Source organism: Syngnathus floridae, chromosome 19, assembly GCF_059516105.1.
Source record: "Syngnathus floridae isolate MCC-2025c chromosome 19, RoL_Sflo_1.0, whole genome shotgun sequence".
Lineage (NCBI taxonomy): Eukaryota > Metazoa > Chordata > Actinopteri > Syngnathiformes > Syngnathidae > Syngnathus > Syngnathus floridae.
The window spans coordinates 304,929-323,729 of record NC_142431.1 but is presented as its reverse complement, the minus strand read 5'-3'; the positions used below and the strand labels follow the sequence as shown (position 1 = coordinate 323,729).

Below are 18,801 nucleotides of genomic sequence, written 5' to 3'. Positions count from 1 at the left end.
TAAAAGTCGAATTAAAAAAAGTCGAAAGAACGACCGTATTTATTCGGTAGTTTTGAAAACGAGCGCCAGGAGTTTCTGATGATGATGACGATGCTTTCCAGACAAATGAATAGCTCCTGAAGCTCTTGCAAGCTTCCGGACGATTATTCTCCACTCGATTCGTGCTGTCTACACGGGGTGTGATCGTCTATTCAATACAGATGGCTCATAAAGATGAACTTAATTTTGAATGTGTCGATGTTTTCATGTTGATTTACCAGTCATGACACTGCCAAGCGCCGGGGGAATTATTTGACAAATGTGACCTTTTCAAGTGCACATACAGCGCAACTCGCCGGCGTTTCGGTTCGGTGTGGGAAAAGCGAGCGAGAAGGAGACCTCCTGTTTTGCCCGCCCTCTCTCTGAACAGGCCAGCACGCGGGCTTTGCCGCTCCGATTGTTGTGTCGAGTGTTCAACTTTTGTCTTTTTCTCTTCGTCCGCTTTTCCTCCAAAACAAGACGAAGATGGCGGACTCTCAAGAGGACAAGCTCTACAAGGCCGAGTACGCCAAGAGCGGCCGCGCGTCGTGTAAGAAGTGCAAGGAAAACATCGCCAAAGACTCGCTCCGAATGGCCATCATGGTGCAGGTTAGCGCCGTTCGTCCGTCCGTCCGTCTTCGCTTCTCAAATTTGACCCAAAGCACCCGAGCTAAGGGGCTAACAGTTTTTTTTTTTTTTGGATTGATTTACCATTGAAACAATACGAGGCGTCATTGTTGAATAAAGTTCGTATTTTCACACATTGATTGTACTGTTGAATGGACGTACCTACCCATCGTGCAGGCGGAAGCCGTTGTTAGCTTTTTAAAGGGTGCCGTCCGTCGGCCACTGGGAATGATCCATCCCTTCACGTTCGGTCTCTTAGCCCGGACTCCCCATTTCATCGAAGGCCAACTTTAGTTTATTACTGTGCAAATACGCATCCAAATCTTAGAATGAGTCAGTGGTCCGAACGTATTAGCTGATTCGCACTATCGTTACCGCATCAGATAGAGAGAATCAATCAGGTCGAGTTGTACTGCCTTTTTGGCACATTCAACGTTTTCAAGCATTTCCTGTGATCTTTCTAGACGCCCCCATGATGACCCCCAAATATGTTGCTAACATTGATGGCTTTGTATTGCTTCCAGTCACCAATGTTTGATGGCAAGGTTCCACACTGGCATCACTTCTCTTGCTTCTGGCTGCGAGCGGCGGCCCAGTCCCCTTCCGACATCGACGGCTTCTCCGCCCTTCGCTGGGAAGACCAGGAGAAAGTCAAGAAGGCCATCGAAAGCGGCGGAACCGCAGGAGGAGGTCAGTCTCCATTCCGAGGCCTGGCAAATTGGTCGCTGATTGTGTTTTGGTAGGAAAAGGGGCTAAGAAAGGCGGCGGCGGCGGCGCGCAAGCGGAGAAGACGCTCAACGGCTTTGCCGTGGAATACGCCAAATCCAACCGCAGCACATGCAAGGGCTGCGAGTTGAAAATAGAAAAGGTTAGTTCTCGTGTCTTTTGTCCACAATTAAGAATTGATTCCCTCTACCTTCATGACCTTCAATCCATGCCATGTCCATTTTGCTTGGAATTCAGAACAAGCCTCGTCTTAAAAAATAACCCATTCATTCATTCCTCTGTGGGAACATCTGCAACAACGTGGTGCACGCTAATTCTCATGGCTTTAGGCGGAGCCTTGACATTTTTGGCTTAACCGGCAGGATCAGATCCGCGTGTCGAAGAAGACGGTGGATCCGGAGAAGCCCCAGCTGGGCCTGATCGACCGCTGGTACCACACGGCCTGCTTCGTGGGCCGCAGGGAGGAGCTGGACTTCAAGCCGGAGTACAGCGGCGCCCAGCTCAAGGGCTTCAACGCGCTCAAGGCCGAAGACAAGGAGGAGCTCAAGAAGAGGCTCCCGGCAGTCAAAGCGGAAGGGTGAGCTTAGCGCAAGTGTCTTTCATTCCATTCATATCAGATTGAATAACTTCAGAATTGAAATGATTGGTTGAGGGGAGGGGGGAAAATAAAATAAAAAAGCCTTTTCTTGCTTCTCTTCCAGAAAGCGCAAAAACGAAGAGTTGGACGGAGTGTCAAAGAAGCAGAAGAAGGAGGAGGATGCGGAAAAGAAAAAATTGGACGCTCAGTTGAAGGTAACGTTGACTCCCATTTGGGCGTCCCGTCCGTGCACCACCCCCTCCCTCCCTCCCCCCCTCCCTCCCCTGCTTGAGTGCCTTTGTGTGCCCTGGCAGGACCAAAGCCAGCTGATCTGGAGCATTAAAGACAAACTGAGGAAGCATTGCTCCATCAACGACATGAAGGAGCTGCTCATTGCTAACGGCCAGGAGGTTCCTTCGGGAGAGTCCAACGTGAGCGCGTCGCCAAAAAACAAAACAAATCTTTGCCCAAGCTTTTGGTCAAACCCCGACCGACTGCCACCGACCGACAGGTTGTGGACAGCTTGGCCGACGGCATGGCCTTCGGCGCGCTGGAACCCTGCAAGGAGTGCTTGGGCCAGTTGGTCTTCAAGGGCGATGCCTATTACTGCTCCGGGGATATCTCGGCCTGGACAAAGTGCGTGTACAGAACCACCAAACCCCAACGCAAAGACTGGCTCACCCCCAAGGTACGGACGGCCACCGAAAAAGTGGGATGAAGGCGTCATCTTAGACGTTCACAAAAGGACGGCTTTCCCGTTAGCCGCCAATGCTATTGCGCTACTAGTAGCCAGCGCAATGACCTCGTTCTCAAAAGGACAAGATCTTTCCATTTTAGGAATTCCACGAGGTTCCTTTCCTCAAGAAGTTCAAGTTTGAGCGTCAGGACAGAGTTTACCCCAAGGAGGCGGCGCCCGCTCCGAGCCAAGCCGCGCTCAAAGCCGAGCCTCTGGCTGGCGTCTCCGGCGTCCCCGCTGTGCCGCTGCCGGAGGGCGGCCCTCCCGGTGAGATGCGAGACCAAACGTCCGCTCAGGGAGCATGGGCGGCCCTAACGCTGCGTTGCGTCTCTGCCGCCGCCGCCGCCGCAGACAAACCTCTCAGCGGCATGAAGCTGCTGACTGTCGGCAAACTGTCCAAGAATAAAGATGAGGTCAAGGCAGCCGTGGAGGAGCTGGGGGGGAAGATCGGCACGGTGGCCAACAAGGCTTCTCTCTGCATCAGCACCAAGAGTGAGAAAGCCCGCCGCAAACTCGCAAACCTCCGTATCGCCCGCTTCACGTGTCATGTCGCACTCGCAGAGGAGGTGGAGAAGATGGGCAAGAAAATGGAGGAGGCCAAGGAGGCGGGCGTGCGCGTGGTCTCCGAGGAGTTCCTCACCGAGGTCAAGTCGTCGGGCAAAGCGCTCGGGGAGCTGGTCTCCTTGCACGCCATCTCCCCGTGGGGGGCCGAGGTCAAGGTGGAGGCGCCCGCTGCCGCCGCCGCCGCAGCACCACCCTCCAAGTCGGGGGCCGCTGCTTCTTCCAAGAGCGCCGGCAGAGTCAAAGAGGAAGAAGGTGAAACACTCAGCTGAAAAGTGCGATGGCTGGCCCACGCTTGGCTACATCTCGAGCGTGCACGTCAGCACACAATGTGCGGACGGACGTGCCAGCTAAGTAGTGGAAAATACGGACACCTCTCCGTTTGGTCCTATTGCGGGTTGTTGGTTTGTGACCTCAACTTCCTTTCTCGGGTGGAATTCAAGTTTGAAATGTGCTCACTGTTCCAGGTAAGAGCAAAGCCAAGAAGATGAAATTGACAGTCAAAGGAGGTGCTGCCGTCGATCCCGACTCAGGTGGCCTCACTTTAAATACATTACCGCCACGGTCTCTGAACTTGCTCCATTGATGAACATTGACCGATTTGACCTCCTCCTCAGGTCTGGAGAACAGTGCTCACGTTTTGGAGCAGAACGGCAAAATGTACAGCGCCACACTGGGCCTGGTGGACATCATGCGGGGAACCAACTCCTACTACAAACTGCAGCTGCTGGAGGACGACGTACAGAAAAGGTCTGTGGGGAAAGAAAAAAAGCCTACTCCTATTTCTGTTGAGTTCCTCGCGGCAGTGAAGTGAAACGCGTGTTTGTCTGCATGGCTGGGTTCTACTGACCCCCCCCCCCCCCGTGGCCGCTTGCCTTCCGCGCAGGTACTGGGTGTTCCGTTCGTGGGGCCGGGTGGGCACCACCATCGGGGGTAACAAGCTGGACAAAATCGGCGACAAGAACTCGGCGCTCAACAATTTCCTGTCGGTGTACAAAGAAAAGACGGGCAACGAATGGGGCGCCTCCAACTTCACCAAGTACCCCAACAAGTTCTACCCGCTGGAGATCGACTACGGACAGGTCGGCCCCATCAAACGCGCACAAACGCGACGCTCGGTCTCGGCGCTTACGCCGCTTGCGACTGCAGGACGAAGAAGCCGTGAAGAGGCTGACGGCCACGGCGGGAACCAAGTCCAAGCTGGCCAAACCTATCCAGGATCTGATCAAGCAGATCTTTGATGTGGAAAGCATGAAGAAGGCCATGGTGGAGTTTGAGGTGGGCTTGGCGCTTCCCACTTCCAGTTAGGCCAAAACCCACCAGCCTGTTTTGTTTTCTTGGCCTTTTTCAGATTGACCTCCAGAAGATGCCGCTGGGAAAACTGAGCAAGAGACAAATTCAGAGCGCTTACGCTCTCCTCACTGAAGTGCAGCAGGTCAGTTTACAGGGGAGAAAGAAAAGAAAAGCAAAAAACTCGCCCGCCGGTTGTTTGTTGTTCATGCGCAACTGTCATTTTCTGGCTTTAATTCGGAAATACTTTGGTGACGAGAAAACCTCTGCTAAATGGCTCGCTAAGCGCTTCTTCGGTACAGGCGGTGTCGGACAACGCGGCCGAGTCGCACGTTTTGGATTTGTCCAATCGCTTCTACACGCTGATCCCGCACGACTTTGGCATGAAGAAGCCGCCGCTGCTCAGCAACCTGGACTACATTCAGGTATGCGCTCGCGAGCCCAAAGTCGGCGCCGGGATCCAAACATGCGTGCGTCGCCGGGCAGGCTAAAGTTCAGATGCTGGACAACCTGTTGGACATCGAAGTGGCTTACAGTCTGCTGAGAGGAGGAGCGCAGGACAACCAGAGCGACCCCATCGATATCAACTACGAGAAGCTCAAGACCGACATTGAGGTCGGGATGCCTCCACCGTTTGGATCCATCCGTGTCTGCAATGATTTTATTTTTTGGGGGTTGGGCTAGGTTGTGGACAAAGGCACGCCGGAGGCTGACATCATTCTGCAGTATGTCAAGAACACGCACGCAGCCACGCACAACACGTACACGCTGGAAGTACAAGAGGTAAGCGGCCCTCGGCCCCAAATACTGCAACTTATTATTATTATTATTAACTTTACAGGAAGGAACTCCTGTCCATTTTACGAGAAAAGCTTTGCCCGTGCAGAGCAATGCAATTTGAGCTGATTGAAATGAGCGTGCTTTTAGATCTTCAAAATCAAGCGCGAGGGAGAGCGCCAGCGCTTCCGGCCCTTTGAGGAGCTTCACAATCGCCAGCTCCTGTGGCACGGCTCGCGCGCCACCAACTACGCCGGCATCCTGTCGCAGGGTCTTCGTATCGCCCCCCCGGAAGCCCCGGTGGTGAGTCTGGCGCCGGCCTCGCTCTCAGAAGCGCGCGGCGCCCACCCCCTGCCTTCTAACCAACTTGTGCCCCATTGTGCGGCTAGACGGGTTACATGTTTGGCAAAGGCGTCTATTTTGCCGACATGGTGTCCAAGAGCGCCAACTACTGTCACACCTCGCAGTCGGACCCCGTCGGCCTTCTGCTGCTCGCCGAGGTCGCCCTCGGCAACATGTGAGCGCCGACTATCCGGACGCGTGTCGGAAGCGGAGACCAAAGGCCCGGATTAATGGTGTTCATCTTTCTTTTCTCGATTCCAGGCACGAACTGAAAAAGGCCTCCCACATCACTAAACTACCAAAAGGCAAACACAGCGTTAAAGGTGCCACGCTCGCCGACTTGTAATATTGCAAGATTGTGTGTGTGTACGTACGTACGTACGTGCGTGCATACGTTACTTTATGAGAAGAAAATGCCGGCAAAACAGACAATGCGGTCAATGTTGGGTCCTTCCGTGCAGGTTTGGGCCGAACGGCTCCCGAGTCGACGGCCACCGCCACTTTAGACGGCGTGGAAGTACCTCTGGGGAAAGGGGTCAACACCAACATCGACGACACCAGTCTCCTCTACAACGAGTATCCTTGCAGCACGGGCCGGCCTCTCGGCGTCGCTTGCGTTACCTTGATGTTCCGTCTTGCCGTTTCCTTAACCGCGGCCGCAGATACATTGTGTACGACGTAGCCCAAATAAACCTCAAGTATCTCCTGAAGATTAAGTTCAACTACCAAACATCCTTGTGGTGAGCAGCGGAGACCTGAGCGAAACAGCGTCCGGGGCCCTCGCTTTGATTCCCGTCACTTTACGCTAGGTCTACCCGCAAACGGTCTCGCTTTGTATCCGGCCGGGTAGGTACTTTGAATGACCCGTTTCCAGTTCAACGTGGGTAGTCGGTTTTTGGGTTTCTTGTTGAAAAGGCGACAGTTAGGAGATTAGGTTTAGGGAAGTCGTGGGAACCACTGAGAGCGTTTCAGCCGACCAACTGACCCCCCCCCCCAAAAAAAACCAATACCATATTAGAGTTACTGCAAATTAAAAACCACACAAAACAAATGTATGATAACAATTTGAATGAGAAATGGTTCACCTCCCCTGGTTTTTCGAGGGATTCATGACTGCGCTCACCAGGCTTGGTCTGAGTTTGAAATACTGTAGTGAAGTCCCTTTCACACGTGTATATTAACATTGTTTTTGTCTCTTCATGCATATTCTCTTGCGAAATAAATGAAAGTCTCTTCCTAAACAGCAATGTCCTGTGTTCCATATTCATGTCCGAATATTGTTCGCATCCTTTTGCCTCGAGTGCTCACATTCTCATGATATAATAAAGCGTTCTTGGTGTAAATGTGTGCGTAATCCAAAAAGGTAACGTCATCATTTTCGGAGAGCAATTGAGCGCACTTGTTTTCGCAGCAAAGGCCTCGCTCGGGGCATGGTCCCGACCCACAATGCATTTTGACAAGCTCTTTGAAAAAGCGGCGCGGCTCATTCAAGATGGCGGAGTTGGACCAGCTGTTGGACGAGAGTGAGTGAAAACGGCACCAAATTGCACCCGCGTTTGCTTGTTTAATACGCCCCCGCCACACATACCCTTGGGCCCCGATTTTCTGTCTGTTTTTTTTTTTTTTTTTTTTTTAAATGATTATTTCGCCACCGAGTCTTCCCACCGACCCAAGTCGGCCGGGCTAATGCTGATTAGCACGAGAGGCTAGCGAAAGCCAACAGGGGAGTTTGTCAACTTTCCGGCACTTGTACCGAGTAAACAAATGTCGTTAGCCTAGCTGCTAGTTAGCCGTCGCTAACAACAAAAGGGACCCCCGTAGCGTCCCGGTGGGGCAATAAACCACTCGAGCTTGTTTGCTAAATTAGCTCGATGTGCTCCGCGTTATGTGTGTAAGTTCAATATTTTCCCCGCCGTTGCGTTATTAATGTCGATGCAGAAATATTACGTCTGTTCGCTTCTCAAGCAACAATTTGAGTTGGCGTGTATTGCGCACACTATAGCCAGCCGTCGCCGTAATGTTAGCCGGGCTTGACAGTTCGATCCTCGGCTTAGGCCTCACTGAAGGCGAACCGAACCGGAGTGGACCTCTTTGCATTTTGCAGCCATTGTTTGGCTGCGAGACAACGGATGTCATTGCAAAATGCATTATAATGCACCATGTGTCATTCTCCTGCTCTCCTTCCTTCAGGCTCCTCGGCAGAGGCACTTGTCAGTCTCAAAGGTACGTGGCTTATTTTGACGTTATGACAACTATTAGCCTAGAAAGAGAAGTGCTTAGTTTTCATGGGATGGCACAACGTTCTTTCTCATTAGTCTCAGTCTGATGCCATTGATAAGTTATCGCCTCAGAATGGCTCGCTCGCTCTTGCTCGCTCTTGCTCATCCTTCAAATGACCTCCTCACAGAAGGAAGTTTGTCCAACACTCTGAATGAAAAGAACACCTTCCCAAGAGCTCACAACACACGGGGACGCCAGTCCACCCTCACCATGGAAACGGCAAGCCATTTCCCTTACGCCGACTAGCGTCGCAGTGCCAAATGTCATGACCGCCGTCCGGCTTTGCCCCTACAGCCCACCCGCGGCTCAAAGAGGAGTCGCTACGAGGACGATCGTGCAACGCAGCGTGTCCCGTCCAGATCACCGCGAAGGAGCCAGAGGGTCAACACCACACCGCAGAAGTTTTCCAGTGTTGTGACGCCCGACAAGAAGTCGTCGCAGAGAATAGGGTTGCGGTTACGAAACCTCCTCAAGCTGCCCAAAGCTCACAAGTGGTGCATCTACGAATGGTTCTATTCCAATATCGACAGGTAAACTCCACGCTGACAAATGAATGGCGCTAGTCCTGCCATTAGAAAAACATTTGCCACTTCACACCAAATGTTTCCGTTTGCCCGCTTTCTTAATGTGTCTTGTTATCTCGCAGGCCTCTTTTTGAGGGCGACAATGAGTTCTGTCTGTGTCTCAAGGAGTCTTTCCCCACCTTGAAAACAAGGAAGTTGACACGGGTGGAATGGGGGACCATCCGAAGGTTGATGGGAAAACCCAGACGGTACGTTTGTGGCTCCTCAAAGTTTGCAGTTTCATCTCAGGCTTCAAGCTCGCTCCTTTTTTGTCCAGGTGCTCATCGGCCTTCTTTGCTGAGGAGCGGACGGCGCTGCGGCAGAAGAGACAGAAGATGCGCCTGCTCCAGCACAGGAAACTGTCGGACGTGTCCGACTGCAAAGACCTCCCGGATGAAATCCCGCTTCCTCTCATCATAGGAACTAAAGTCACCGGTAACCCAGGCAACCTTGTCGCTGCGCAAATGGTCGGCCCGAGGAGGCGGCCTCAATCGGTGGCCTTTTTTTTCTTTTCCTCCCCCCCCGTCCTCGGGCAGCTCGACTGCGAGGCGTCCACGACGGCTTGTTCACCGGGCAGATCGACGCGGTGGACACCAGCGCGGCCACTTATCGTGTCACCTTTGACCGCAGCGGCCTGGGAACGCACAATGTGCCCGACTACGAAGTTCTGGTGCGTCAAATCAGCTGCGGAGCGAGGGAACACGACGCTTTAGTCATCACTTAGTGTTTCTCTTCTCTTTCCGTTTGTTTGTTTGTTTGTTTGTTTGTTAATCCGCCTGGCAGAGCAACGAGCCCAACGAGACCATGCCCATTTTGGCTTTTGCCCAGAGGCAGCGGACCGCGCGCTACGCGCACAACTTTGTGACTCCGCCTCGAGGCCCCTACCCGTCGGCAAGCGCTCCCGCTCTCATGGTACCTAGCGCACGTTGTGGCGGTAAGATGGCTTGGAGTGCAGGTCCGCAAAAGGACTCCTAACGTGCGTTGCCTCAGGACCATGACCCTCTGATCAACCAGCCGCCGTGGAGGACCAATCTGGCCGGTGCAGACGGAGACACCCTGGGCGGGTTTCCTGTCAAGTTCCTGGTGCAAGTGGTACGCGCATCTCGCCTTAGCGCTTCGCCCGCACATTTGCGTGCTCGGCTCTCAACGCGCCGCATCACCGGATCGTCTTCGGGCAAACTTTGCAATGAATTCAGGCCAATCCGGTCCTGCTAACATCGTTTGCCCGCTCTCTCACCAGACGAGGTTATCCAAGATCCTGATGATCAAGAAGGAGCACATCAAGCACTTGAAAGAAATGAACACTGAAGCGGAGAAGATGGTACAAACGCTGCAGAAACACTTTCTTCACGAGGTGGAGTCGCATTGGTTGTATTTTTTTTCTTCCAGAAATCCTACGCCTTGCCCATTAAGCTGGACTTCCAGAAGCGCTACGCGTCCATCGTGCTCGAGCTGGAGCATCTCAACAAAGATCTCAACAAAGTTCTGCACGAGGTGCAGCAGTTCTGTTGCGAGGTAAACGGCGGCGGCAGAGCGGCCGTCAGCTTCCGGCAAGCGTGTTGACGGCTCCGTCCTGGGTTTGTCCCGCCGAGCGCAGCTCTCTCCGGACCAGGCGGCGCTTCCCGCCGATCACCCGGCCGACCTGCGGCGCCACTGCGAAGACGAGGCCCGGCAGATGGTGCGGCTGAGCCACTCCTCCAAGGACGGCCGGCAGAGCGTGAGCAACGGCGGGCTCACGCATCTGGTTTCGCGCCTCACGGCGCTGCTGCTGCAGATCAAGGTCGCCAGCTCGTCTCCCGCGGCCACTTTTTGAAGGCCGCGGCCACTTTTTGAAGGCCGCGGCCACTTTTTGAAGGCCGCGGCCACTTTTTGAAGGCCGTCCTTAACGCCCGACCGACGTGGTGGCCCTTGTTGTGTTTCAGTGCCTGGCGGACGGCGGCGACCTGAATTCCTTTGAGTTCAAATCGCTCACAGAGTCCCTGGATGACATCAAAGCATCTATCGATCCCTCCAACCTCAGGTAGCTTAGATCCTCCTCGCCTTCCCTCGCTCGTTCTCCCAGCCCCGCCAAACCCGACGCGGTTCGAAAGCATTGAATGGAACTGGCCCGAAGCCGCTGGCGACCTGTCCGTGACCCACCTCGTTCTGCCTTGTGCTCGCAGTTGCTTCCAGAACAACGTGGAGATCCACGTGGCGCACATCCAGAGCGGCCTGAGTCAGCTGGGCAACTTGCACGCCTTTTCGGCAAACAACACCAACGCGGTGTGAGCTCGGGGGCGGGAAGAGGCCTCTGGGTCCACCCAAAAGTGCTTTTGCCGCAGAAATCCTCTTCAGTGCCAAAGTTCGACTGGTGGAATTGGTGCGTATTTATTTATTTCAGCAACACTGTTTTGCCCGTTCAGGCTCTGTTGAGAGCGCAGGCGAAAGGATGTTTTATAGAAGTGTAGATAGTTGTACGATATTTGTGAAATAATTCCTACTGTTGGCCTTTTCTACTTTTGCTGGGCTCTCAAAATGTAACTTTTGGTATTTTTTTTAAAAGGAACGTTAGCTCCCGAGGGTGTTGCATTTCTGCATGAGTCACATTTGCCGCGACTGATTGCTTGCTATTGTATGTGCAAGCGCCTTGTAAATACTTGTTTGTCTTTTTGATATTAAATATTGTTGAGATTGCAAAGGAAGAGGAAAATTGGATTCAAGACAAAACAAAGATTTTTATTTCGACTTCACCATAAATAGATACTTTACGCAAACAATTACAAAGCCGGCCGGGCTCATTAAACAGCAAGTGAGCACGTTTGTGGATCCATTTCTGATTATTTATTATTTTATTCCCCCCCACACTCTACGCTTTATGTAGAGTGTATATGAAGGTTATGGCAACACGTGCGGACGGCCAAGGCGTTATATAAAGTCACTAAATCCGACCAAGATCTCCTTCTCCCAGTCTGAGTCTGAATCGGAAAAGTCAGCCGCGTCTGTGCCGTGCATGGGGGAGAATCCATCAAAGGGCTCCCCCGCCCTCGCGTGCGGCGGCCCGCTGACGTCGTTGACCGATGACCCGACAAAGTTGCTGCACGCGGGGATGGGCGGGATCACCACCTTCATCTCGGGCCCGATGGTCTTGTTGGGAGGGAAGTTGTCGTAGTCCACCATAACCTCGGGACGGCCGGCGGAAGCGTCCTGGAAGGGGTACGTCGGGACGTTACTGGGACCGACGCCCGCGCCGGTCTCGCGGAGACGCAACTGCTTGCTCCTTGCTCGCCGCGCGTCTTTCTCGTAGAGGCGGGACCCCGGCAAATGGCTGCTGTCGGCTTTGGTCCCGTGGGGGTCCTCGACCGGGCTTCTGTAGGCATCCTCTGCTCCATAAGCAGGCCTGCGAGCCGCTGTACTGTGGCAGTTGTCATAAACTGAGAAAATATTAAGCAAACATTTAAATCAGCTCACACATGAGCATCTCTCCCAAATGTAAGGCGAGTTCTGTTTGCCTCGGTTCATCTTGTCGGGAAGCAGGCTAAAAGATGGCGGTGAATTGGCTGCCTTGGTGGCCACCGAAGAGCCTACTTGGCGACGAGATTTGGCTCGCCTGTTCTGGAACCACACCTGAAAGTCAATGGGGGGGGGACATCCCATGATCACAAGGAGAAATAATGGTGACCTAATTGAATACAAGGCGGGAGGGAGCGTGACCCTCGTATGTGAACACACCTGTATTCTGGACTCAGGCAGACCGGTGAGTGCCTCGAGCCACTCCCTCAGGTAGATATCTGGATACTTTGTGTTGGTGTACACTTTCTCCAGTACCTCGATCTGCTGCTGGGTGAAGTTGGTCCTCTTCCTCCGGTGGGTCAGGATGGCCACGCATTTGTCGGCTCGCGGCACCGGGGCAGCCACGGCGGCCATGTAATTTGGTAAGTCTCCGCTGGCAATATCTGAAAGGTCGATGAGGCAAGTTGAGCATAAAACGAATCGCTCGTATCTCATGGTACCACTGTAGTCAGGATTACTTGGTAATAAAAATGTGAATTCTATAAATAATCATGCCCCGATAAAAACAAATATTTTGCCAATACTCGTACACCAATCAAAGGGATCAATTACAATTAGCACAAAATGTATATTTCTTTCCGAACAATCTACTTAATATATAATCCATGTATTCGTTTTTATTTATCTATTTTTTAAGTCAAAAGTAGTGCCTCAAATAAATCTCTCGCACGAGCGAAGAAATGACGTGGAGCTTTGAAAGCCGATATGAGCGACGCCTTACCCGGGTTGCCCATCTGGAGGCTTCCTTCGCGGTACATCTGCAAGTGGTTGAGGTCGCCGACAGACAGGTCTCCGTGGATGGCCGACATGGTTCACGTCTCCCAAGAAAGTGAGCTCCGAACACGTCCGCCCGTAGTTAAATGTCCCGACGGATCAAAGGTGTGACGTGCCAAGTGTGAACTCGGCGGCCGTCGACGCTAAGCGACAACTTCAGACGCCTCCGGAGGTGTGAAGCTCCGGTGGCCCCCCACCCGCCCCTGTGGAAAAGGGGCTTTAATGGCATGATGCGCGTTCAATACACATCGGCAGAGAAAACATTGATCCGCTTTTGCACGGCTTGAGCCATTAATGGAGCCGTCACCTTGTGAGACCGTCGGAAACTACCATCTTCCTCTCCAAACTTGGATGTCGAATAGTTGTGAGAAAGAGGAGAAAGCATGCCAAAGGCCAAAAACGAGGTCCAAATATTGAAATTGAGCGCGGGGCGGGGGGGAATAGATCTCAATCATTTTAAGTCAGCGTCAATCATTCTCACCAATAAATCTGGTGAATTTACAAGAAAAAAAGTCCTAGCTACCCTGCCAAAATGTTGTATTCCACCAATTGAAATATGTACATCATTTCACAGCTTGCACACTTGTTTCCAAGACGATGCCGCTGCTCTTGTTCATCCACTTAACATCAACTACTGTAAATGATGTCTATGGCTCTCTCTACTTTGAAGCATAAGAAGTGATTGGCCCTCAGTGACAACAAAGTGGGGCTGTCACAATACACAAAGCCAAGTTCAAAAGTGTTCCGAGGTGCTTGACAGAGGTGAGGCGACACCAACTTCTTCCTGTCTATTTGTCTGTCACCCCCTCAAAAAAGACGTACTTTAGACAAAAACAATATCACATGTACTCTTCAGGGATTTCAATAAAGATCTATGGACACGCAAGGAGGTTGGGGAAAATGACTAGTCAGTAGGAATAGTCAGCCAGCTCTCACTAGAGCGGCATCAGGGAATACTGTCAGGTAGTTTAAAAAAATGATACATCTATCAATAAGTAATCTTGAAATAAGGCTAAATACAGCATGATGTCGATCATCATCAAGCAACACATCTTGAAACGTCCCCCTACAAGTTTTAATTCTGTTTATTGATGAAATATGCAAAGAGCACTGGACTGTTCACATATCACTGCAGAACGGGGGATCATTAACCCGTCTGTCTGTTAAATGTATAATGGTTAGTTGAAGGAAAAAAGTAAGTAGTGTGAGGTGTCAAACAGACGAGCCAGTACATTCAGTGGCGGCTCGACACTGAATTACTGCTTAAGCCAGACTATTTGCACTTCCCCCAATTGCATTTGTTTATTTCTTCATGCAACTGCTTGAAGGGCTGCAGGGAAACACAGCGAAGTGGCGTGCGTGCGTACGCTAAGCGAGCGAGCGAGCGAGCTCAATTCAAATGGAACCAAGCGCGTTTGACAGGCTGCAGAAAAGCGGAATGCCTCTTCGGACAATACGGCCAAAACGACGCTACCACATTGGGTATACAACGGCAGCCCTGTTATTAAGGGCTTCAATGTTTGGATCCATAGTTTGTTCTAACCAGTGCGGGCGGACTTCAATTCTGAAACAAATTTCAAACACGTCATTATATCGGTCAATTGTAAATATATTAAACAATGAAAATGTTTGATTTGTCAAAACTCGATTTGAAGTGTTGGAGAGAAAAAAAAAAAAGAAGACATTTATGAAGTGTCGCGCTCTATCCCGGAAGTTACGTCGGGATAACCGGAAGTAGGTACGTGGCTGCTTCAGCTGACAGTCTGCAATGATGGCGACCGAGGTTCACAGCGGCTACCTCGACAGCGCCGCGTCCAGCCGTCTCGAAGTGTCCATCGACGGCCTCACGCTCAGCCCGGACTCAGAGGTAGAGCAAGGCCAGTCGGAGGAGACGCCGCCGCCACAGGACGCCGCCGCCGCCGCGCAGCCCGACAGCCAAACACCGGCCAACCTTGAGGGCGACGACGACGATGGAGAGTCCGACAAATCGTCCGTAGAGACCAAATGGGGATTCGCCCTCCAAGAGCTTTACGGACTGGCGCTCAAGTTTTTCAAAGGTAGTGTTCATTTCGAATGCCGCCGAAACTGGTTTCCTAGTTGGTACTTGCGAGTGGAGCTAGCCGCGGCTAGGCTAACTGTCACCTCGCAGGCGACCGAAGGGTGACGTTAGCATGTCGCTACTTGTGCGGCGCTTCCGCGTCGGTCACGATTGAATGAGTGAGTGAGTGAGTGAGTGATTATTTCATGCATACGTCTTTCCCGTTCTGCTGTTGTCACTCGCTCTTGGGAACTGCAAGTGCGGCTCCTCAAATGAATCAATGCGAGCTCAAAGCGAGTTGACATGTAGCGCGCTAGCAACCCATTGGATTTCATGTTCCGCGGACATCCGCAATACGCTCCTCTTGTGCACTTTGTCAAGTTATGAGATGTTTCCTTTGACTGATGACTCTTGAGGGGGACGTGAAGCGCAAAACAAAGGATTTGTTAGCTATTTATTTGATCAAGTGGATCCAGGAACAATTAAGTTGCTGCGAAGAGGGTCTTAATCTTCCAATACAATACAGTCAGTGCTTGTAAATGTCTGCCGTTTGTTTTATTGCAAACTTTGTTCTGGCGCAGACAAGGACGGCAAAGCTTTCCACCCGACCTACGAGGAGAAGCTGCGGCTGGTGGCCCTGCACAAACAGGCGCTGCTGGGCCCTTACAACCCCGACGCGTCCCCCGAGGTGGGCTTCTTTGATGTGCTGGGCAACGACCGCAGGTAATGCTGGCCCGCCGCCGCCGCAGGCAACGCTGGCCCGCCGCCGCCGCCGGCATTGCTGGCCCGCCGCCGCAGGCTTCCTCTCCGCTCTGCCCTTCGACATTCAATTCGCAAGGCTTTTCTGCTTTTCTTTTCCGAAAGTCCTTTTTTGTTGTTGTAGCTGCCTCCCTGTTACGTCCTCATTTCTTTTCTTTCTTGATTTGTCTGAGCGCAGAAAAGAGTGGGCCTCCCTGGGCAACATGGAGAAGGAGGAGGCCATGGTGGAGTTTGTGCGGCTGCTGAACAAGTGCTGCAACCTCTTTGCGCCTTACGTCACCTCGCACAAGATCGAGCGGGAGGAGCAAGACCGCAAAAGGTCCCCCCCAAAGCACATTCTTGAAGATGTGTGCCGCTTGCACGCCGAAGCTGGGCGAAAGCCACGGCAGGATCGTCGGCCCCAAATCTCGCTCCAAAAACGCTAATGGCGGTTTGCCTCCCAGGAGGGAGGAAGAGGAGCGGCAGCGGCAGGAGGCGGAGGAACGCGAGAGGCAGCGGCAGGAGGAGGAGAGGCGGAGGCTGGAGGAGGAGGAGAGGCGGCGGCGGGAGGAAGAGGAAAGGCGACAGGCGGAGGAGGAGAGGCTACGGGTGGAGCAGCAGAAGTGCGTGCGAGGCCCGCTCGCTCGCTCGCTCGCTCGGCCGCCGGTCGCTCGCTCGGCCGCCGCTCGCTCGCTCGGCCGTCCCCGGCGCGCATTTTTCACCCCGTGGCCTCGTTGCGCTCGGCAGGCAACAGATCATGGCTGCCCTGAACGCCCAGACAGCGGTGCAGTTCCAGCAGTACGCCGCCCAGCAGTACCCCGACAGTCCCGAGCAGCAGACGGGCCTCATCCGCCAGCTGCAGGAGCAGCACTACCAGCAGTACATGCAGCAGCTCTACCAGGTCCAGCTGGCCCAGCAGCAGGTGGCACGCATCTCTCCCTATGACATGGCCGTTGGCTCGCAACTTGAACCGCTTCCGGTCTGCGGCTGCATGTAAGCCCCGCCCCCTATCTCTCATCGCAGGCAGCCTTGCAGCAGCAGCAGCAGCAGCAGCACGCCGAGTCTGTGGCTCACGGCCACCAGGGGGCCGGCGCTTGTTGCACCGGCGAGCCCCCCGCCGTGGCGCCTTTGCCGCCTTCGCTGGAGGACACGCCCGCCGTCAACGGCGGCGAGCCCTGCCTGGAGAACACGCAGCCCGAGCCGGCCGAGGAAGCGTCCGAGAACGGGCCTCTGTTTGGTGAGTGAGTCCGGAGCTAAGCATTTCCTTCTCTTTTTTTCCAAAAGGAAACCATGAGCTGATATTGTGTTTGTTTGCAAATAAAATAGTTTGAATATAATTTTTTCAAACTTCCTTTTTTCTGTATTTGGTCGTAGAGCAGGAAAGGAGCCGTACTGTCAGTATGTATGCGGGGACAGACTAGGAACGTCGTAATTGCTGACCAAGCGCTCCGACTATTTCGCACTAGCTTCCGTTTGGCATTCTGCGGTGATCAGGAAAGAAGGAAGGCCGTGGTTTGTAAACGTGGCTCCTGCCCTTGTTTCTCCTCTGACTCGGCAGCGGACTCTCCGCCCGTCATCGCCGCCCCCTCCATGTGGACGCGGCCCCAAATCAAAGACTTCAAAGAGAAGATCCGGCAGGACGCCGACAGCGTGATCACGGTGGGCCGCGGCGAGGTGGTGACGGTGCGCGTGCCCACGCACGAAGAGGGCTCCTACCTCTTCTGGGAATTCGCCACCGACTATTACGACATCGGCTTCGGGGTCTTCTTCGAGTGGACGGACGCGGCTTCGGCCTCGGTCAGCGTGCACGTGTCCGAGTCCAGCGACGAGGATGAGGACGAGGACGGTGAGGATCGAGGCGGGGCGGGGCGGGGCCGGGGCCGCGCATCGACAGATCTTACCTACCGCTTGGTTGCCCGCAGGCGAGCCGGCCGGCGAGGAGGAGAAGGCCAAGAAGGAGGCCGGCAAGCCTCAGGTGGACGAGATAGTGCCGGTGTACCGGCGGGACTGCCACGAGGAGGTGTACGCCGGCAGCCACCAGTACCCCGGCCGCGGCGTCTACCTGCTCAAGTTCGACAACTCCTACTCACTGTGGCGCTCCAAGAGTGTTTACTACAGAGTCTACTACACCAGATAAGCCTGAAGACAAACGCCGGGGGAGGGAGGGAGGGTCGGGGCGGGCCGAGGAGCGTGCCTGCGTGCACGTGCGTGTGTGTATGCGCTGTCCATTTATACAATGTATTGTAGGTGCGCCAGGGGAGGGAGACGACTTATTTCTGAACTCGCCACCACAGAGAGACAAATGAACACACCTCCAGTCCTGTTGCGTTTGTCTTTGGTGAAGGGACCAATGAATGGAATGTCCCCACATGGAAGACATGTTTGCATTCCCATCAGCCACATTTGACAAAAGATGGTTGCTCTTTAACCCCCGGCCGCTTCGCCTTGCCCCCAGCTTGTTACAATTGACGAAGGAAGTAGGCTCCACTTCAACTGGTCCCCAGAACATCACTGACTGTATAGCACAGGATGTAACTTCATATTCCAACTACAAGTACATTATTTTAACCTTTTTTTTTCCCCAATTCAAACAGGCATCACTGGGGTTTTTTCCCCCCTCCCCAAAGCGTCGTCTTCTGTGCAATTGTGTTCTCCCGTGTTTTTCACACTCTCTCTCAAGCCTTTGTTGTGTAAATAATTCTATAAATAAGTTTATGTAAGGGAGGGTTTTTAGACAAGGTCTGAGGGTTCTGAAAATTCAGTGCACTGGCGGAGGAACTACGGAAAATAAGATGTTATACGTTTGATCCCACTTGAATGAATGTCTAAAATAGAAGAAAAAAAAAAACAAGCTATACGCATCACTGCAAGACTGTTGACATGGCGGAAATGGGAGGCATATTTTGGTTTTTGTATTGTTTGGCTCTCTGAGTTGCAAGAATCGTTTTGGGCATATATTTAATCTTAATTAAACTTCTGTTCATCTCTTGGACTGGACCCATTCACGTGGCATTTGTTTGGTGCACTTGTCGGAAGGAATATTGAGGGGCGCACTCAATCGACACGTGCAAGCTGGGAGCGAGGGAGGGCAGGGCGATGCGTCACAACTCAAGTGTTTGCAGAATGCGGAGGAGGCTTTTTTAAAAGAAGGTACGAGCAACACTTGTGTTGTGAAGCCACTTGAATGACTCGAAGTGGGAAGCTC

At 53.0% G+C, this 18,801-nt stretch overlaps 4 protein-coding genes across 5 annotated transcripts; 3 read left to right on the top strand and 1 right to left on the bottom strand.

Annotated features, from left to right (window-relative positions):
- The first annotated feature begins 361 nt into the window (after positions 1-361).
- parp1 (poly (ADP-ribose) polymerase 1) lies at positions 362-6,895 on the top strand. The gene is made up of 23 exons (XM_088361835.1): positions 362-627; positions 1,170-1,335; positions 1,389-1,513; positions 1,734-1,948; positions 2,073-2,163; positions 2,263-2,379; positions 2,460-2,636; positions 2,786-2,951; positions 3,036-3,176; positions 3,246-3,500; positions 3,713-3,778; positions 3,863-3,995; positions 4,132-4,327; positions 4,395-4,523; positions 4,597-4,680; positions 4,838-4,960; positions 5,022-5,150; positions 5,220-5,318; positions 5,463-5,615; positions 5,702-5,829; positions 5,916-5,977; positions 6,116-6,230; positions 6,317-6,895. Exons 1-23 carry the CDS (start codon positions 505-507, stop codon positions 6,396-6,398), a joined length of 3,075 nt encoding a protein of 1,024 aa, XP_088217961.1. The 5' UTR covers positions 362-504; the 3' UTR covers positions 6,399-6,895.
- Positions 6,896-7,041: 146 nt separating this feature from the next.
- lin9 (lin-9 DREAM MuvB core complex component) lies at positions 7,042-11,174 on the top strand. 2 transcript variants are annotated; one of them, XM_088361907.1, is made up of 14 exons: positions 7,042-7,177; positions 7,845-7,877; positions 8,062-8,153; positions 8,229-8,464; positions 8,581-8,706; positions 8,775-8,932; positions 9,034-9,167; positions 9,281-9,409; positions 9,488-9,589; positions 9,738-9,818; positions 9,887-10,012; positions 10,095-10,277; positions 10,420-10,517; positions 10,660-11,174. In XM_088361907.1, the coding sequence occupies exons 1-14, from the start codon at positions 7,147-7,149 to the stop codon at positions 10,763-10,765; spliced, it is 1,635 nt and encodes a 544-aa protein (XP_088218033.1). In that variant the 5' UTR covers positions 7,042-7,146; the 3' UTR covers positions 10,766-11,174. The 2 variants fall into 2 exon arrangements, with proteins under 2 accessions (XP_088218033.1, XP_088218034.1); XM_088361908.1 differs by lacking the exon at positions 7,042-7,177 and adding an exon at positions 7,302-7,545.
- Positions 11,175-11,191: 17 nt separating this feature from the next.
- On the bottom strand, positions 11,192-13,526 carry mixl1 (Mix paired-like homeobox). Its single transcript, XM_088361963.1, has 4 exons — positions 12,768-13,526; positions 12,206-12,429; positions 11,986-12,100; positions 11,192-11,907 (listed from the first exon to the last, which is right to left on the bottom strand). The coding sequence occupies exons 1-4, from the start codon at positions 12,853-12,855 to the stop codon at positions 11,402-11,404; spliced, it is 933 nt and encodes a 310-aa protein (XP_088218089.1). The 5' UTR covers positions 12,856-13,526; the 3' UTR covers positions 11,192-11,401.
- Positions 13,527-14,535: 1,009 nt separating this feature from the next.
- On the top strand, positions 14,536-18,588 carry acbd3 (acyl-Coenzyme A binding domain containing 3). The gene is made up of 8 exons (XM_088361909.1): positions 14,536-14,877; positions 15,440-15,581; positions 15,796-15,936; positions 16,061-16,219; positions 16,344-16,518; positions 16,620-16,833; positions 17,155-17,442; positions 17,519-18,588. The coding sequence occupies exons 1-8, from the start codon at positions 14,589-14,591 to the stop codon at positions 17,731-17,733; spliced, it is 1,623 nt and encodes a 540-aa protein (XP_088218035.1). The 5' UTR covers positions 14,536-14,588; the 3' UTR covers positions 17,734-18,588.
- The last annotated feature ends 213 nt before the right edge of the window (positions 18,589-18,801 follow it).

Excerpts from the sequence above, each read along its gene's own strand:
- acbd3 (XM_088361909.1), top strand. The coding sequence starts at position 14,589 with ATGATGGCGACCGAGGTTCACAGCGGCTACCTCGACAGCGCCGCGTCC. Across the intron at positions 14,878-15,439 it reads GGCGCTCAAGTTTTTCAAAG|ACAAGGACGGCAAAGCTTTC; the intron begins GTAGTGTTCATT and ends GTTCTGGCGCAG. Across the intron at positions 16,519-16,619 it reads TCCAGCTGGCCCAGCAGCAG|GCAGCCTTGCAGCAGCAGCA; the intron begins GTGGCACGCATC and ends CTCTCATCGCAG.
- mixl1 (XM_088361963.1), bottom strand. The coding sequence starts at position 12,855 with ATGTCGGCCATCCACGGAGACCTGTCTGTCGGCGACCTCAACCACTTG. Across the intron at positions 12,101-12,205 it reads TGCCTGAGTCCAGAATACAG|GTGTGGTTCCAGAACAGGCG; the intron begins GTGTGTTCACAT and ends ATTGACTTTCAG. Across the intron at positions 11,908-11,985 it reads TCCCGACAAGATGAACCGAG|TTTATGACAACTGCCACAGT; the intron begins GCAAACAGAACT and ends ATATTTTCTCAG.
- lin9 (XM_088361907.1), top strand. The coding sequence starts at position 7,147 with ATGGCGGAGTTGGACCAGCTGTTGGACGAGA. Across the intron at positions 8,933-9,033 it reads CATAGGAACTAAAGTCACCG|CTCGACTGCGAGGCGTCCAC; the intron begins GTAACCCAGGCA and ends GTCCTCGGGCAG. Across the intron at positions 9,168-9,280 it reads TGCCCGACTACGAAGTTCTG|AGCAACGAGCCCAACGAGAC; the intron begins GTGCGTCAAATC and ends TCCGCCTGGCAG.
- parp1 (XM_088361835.1), top strand. The coding sequence starts at position 505 with ATGGCGGACTCTCAAGAGGACAAGCTCTACAAGGCCGAGTACGCCAAG. Across the intron at positions 1,336-1,388 it reads CGGCGGAACCGCAGGAGGAG|GAAAAGGGGCTAAGAAAGGC; the intron begins GTCAGTCTCCAT and ends GTGTTTTGGTAG. Across the intron at positions 1,514-1,733 it reads GCGAGTTGAAAATAGAAAAG|GATCAGATCCGCGTGTCGAA; the intron begins GTTAGTTCTCGT and ends CTTAACCGGCAG.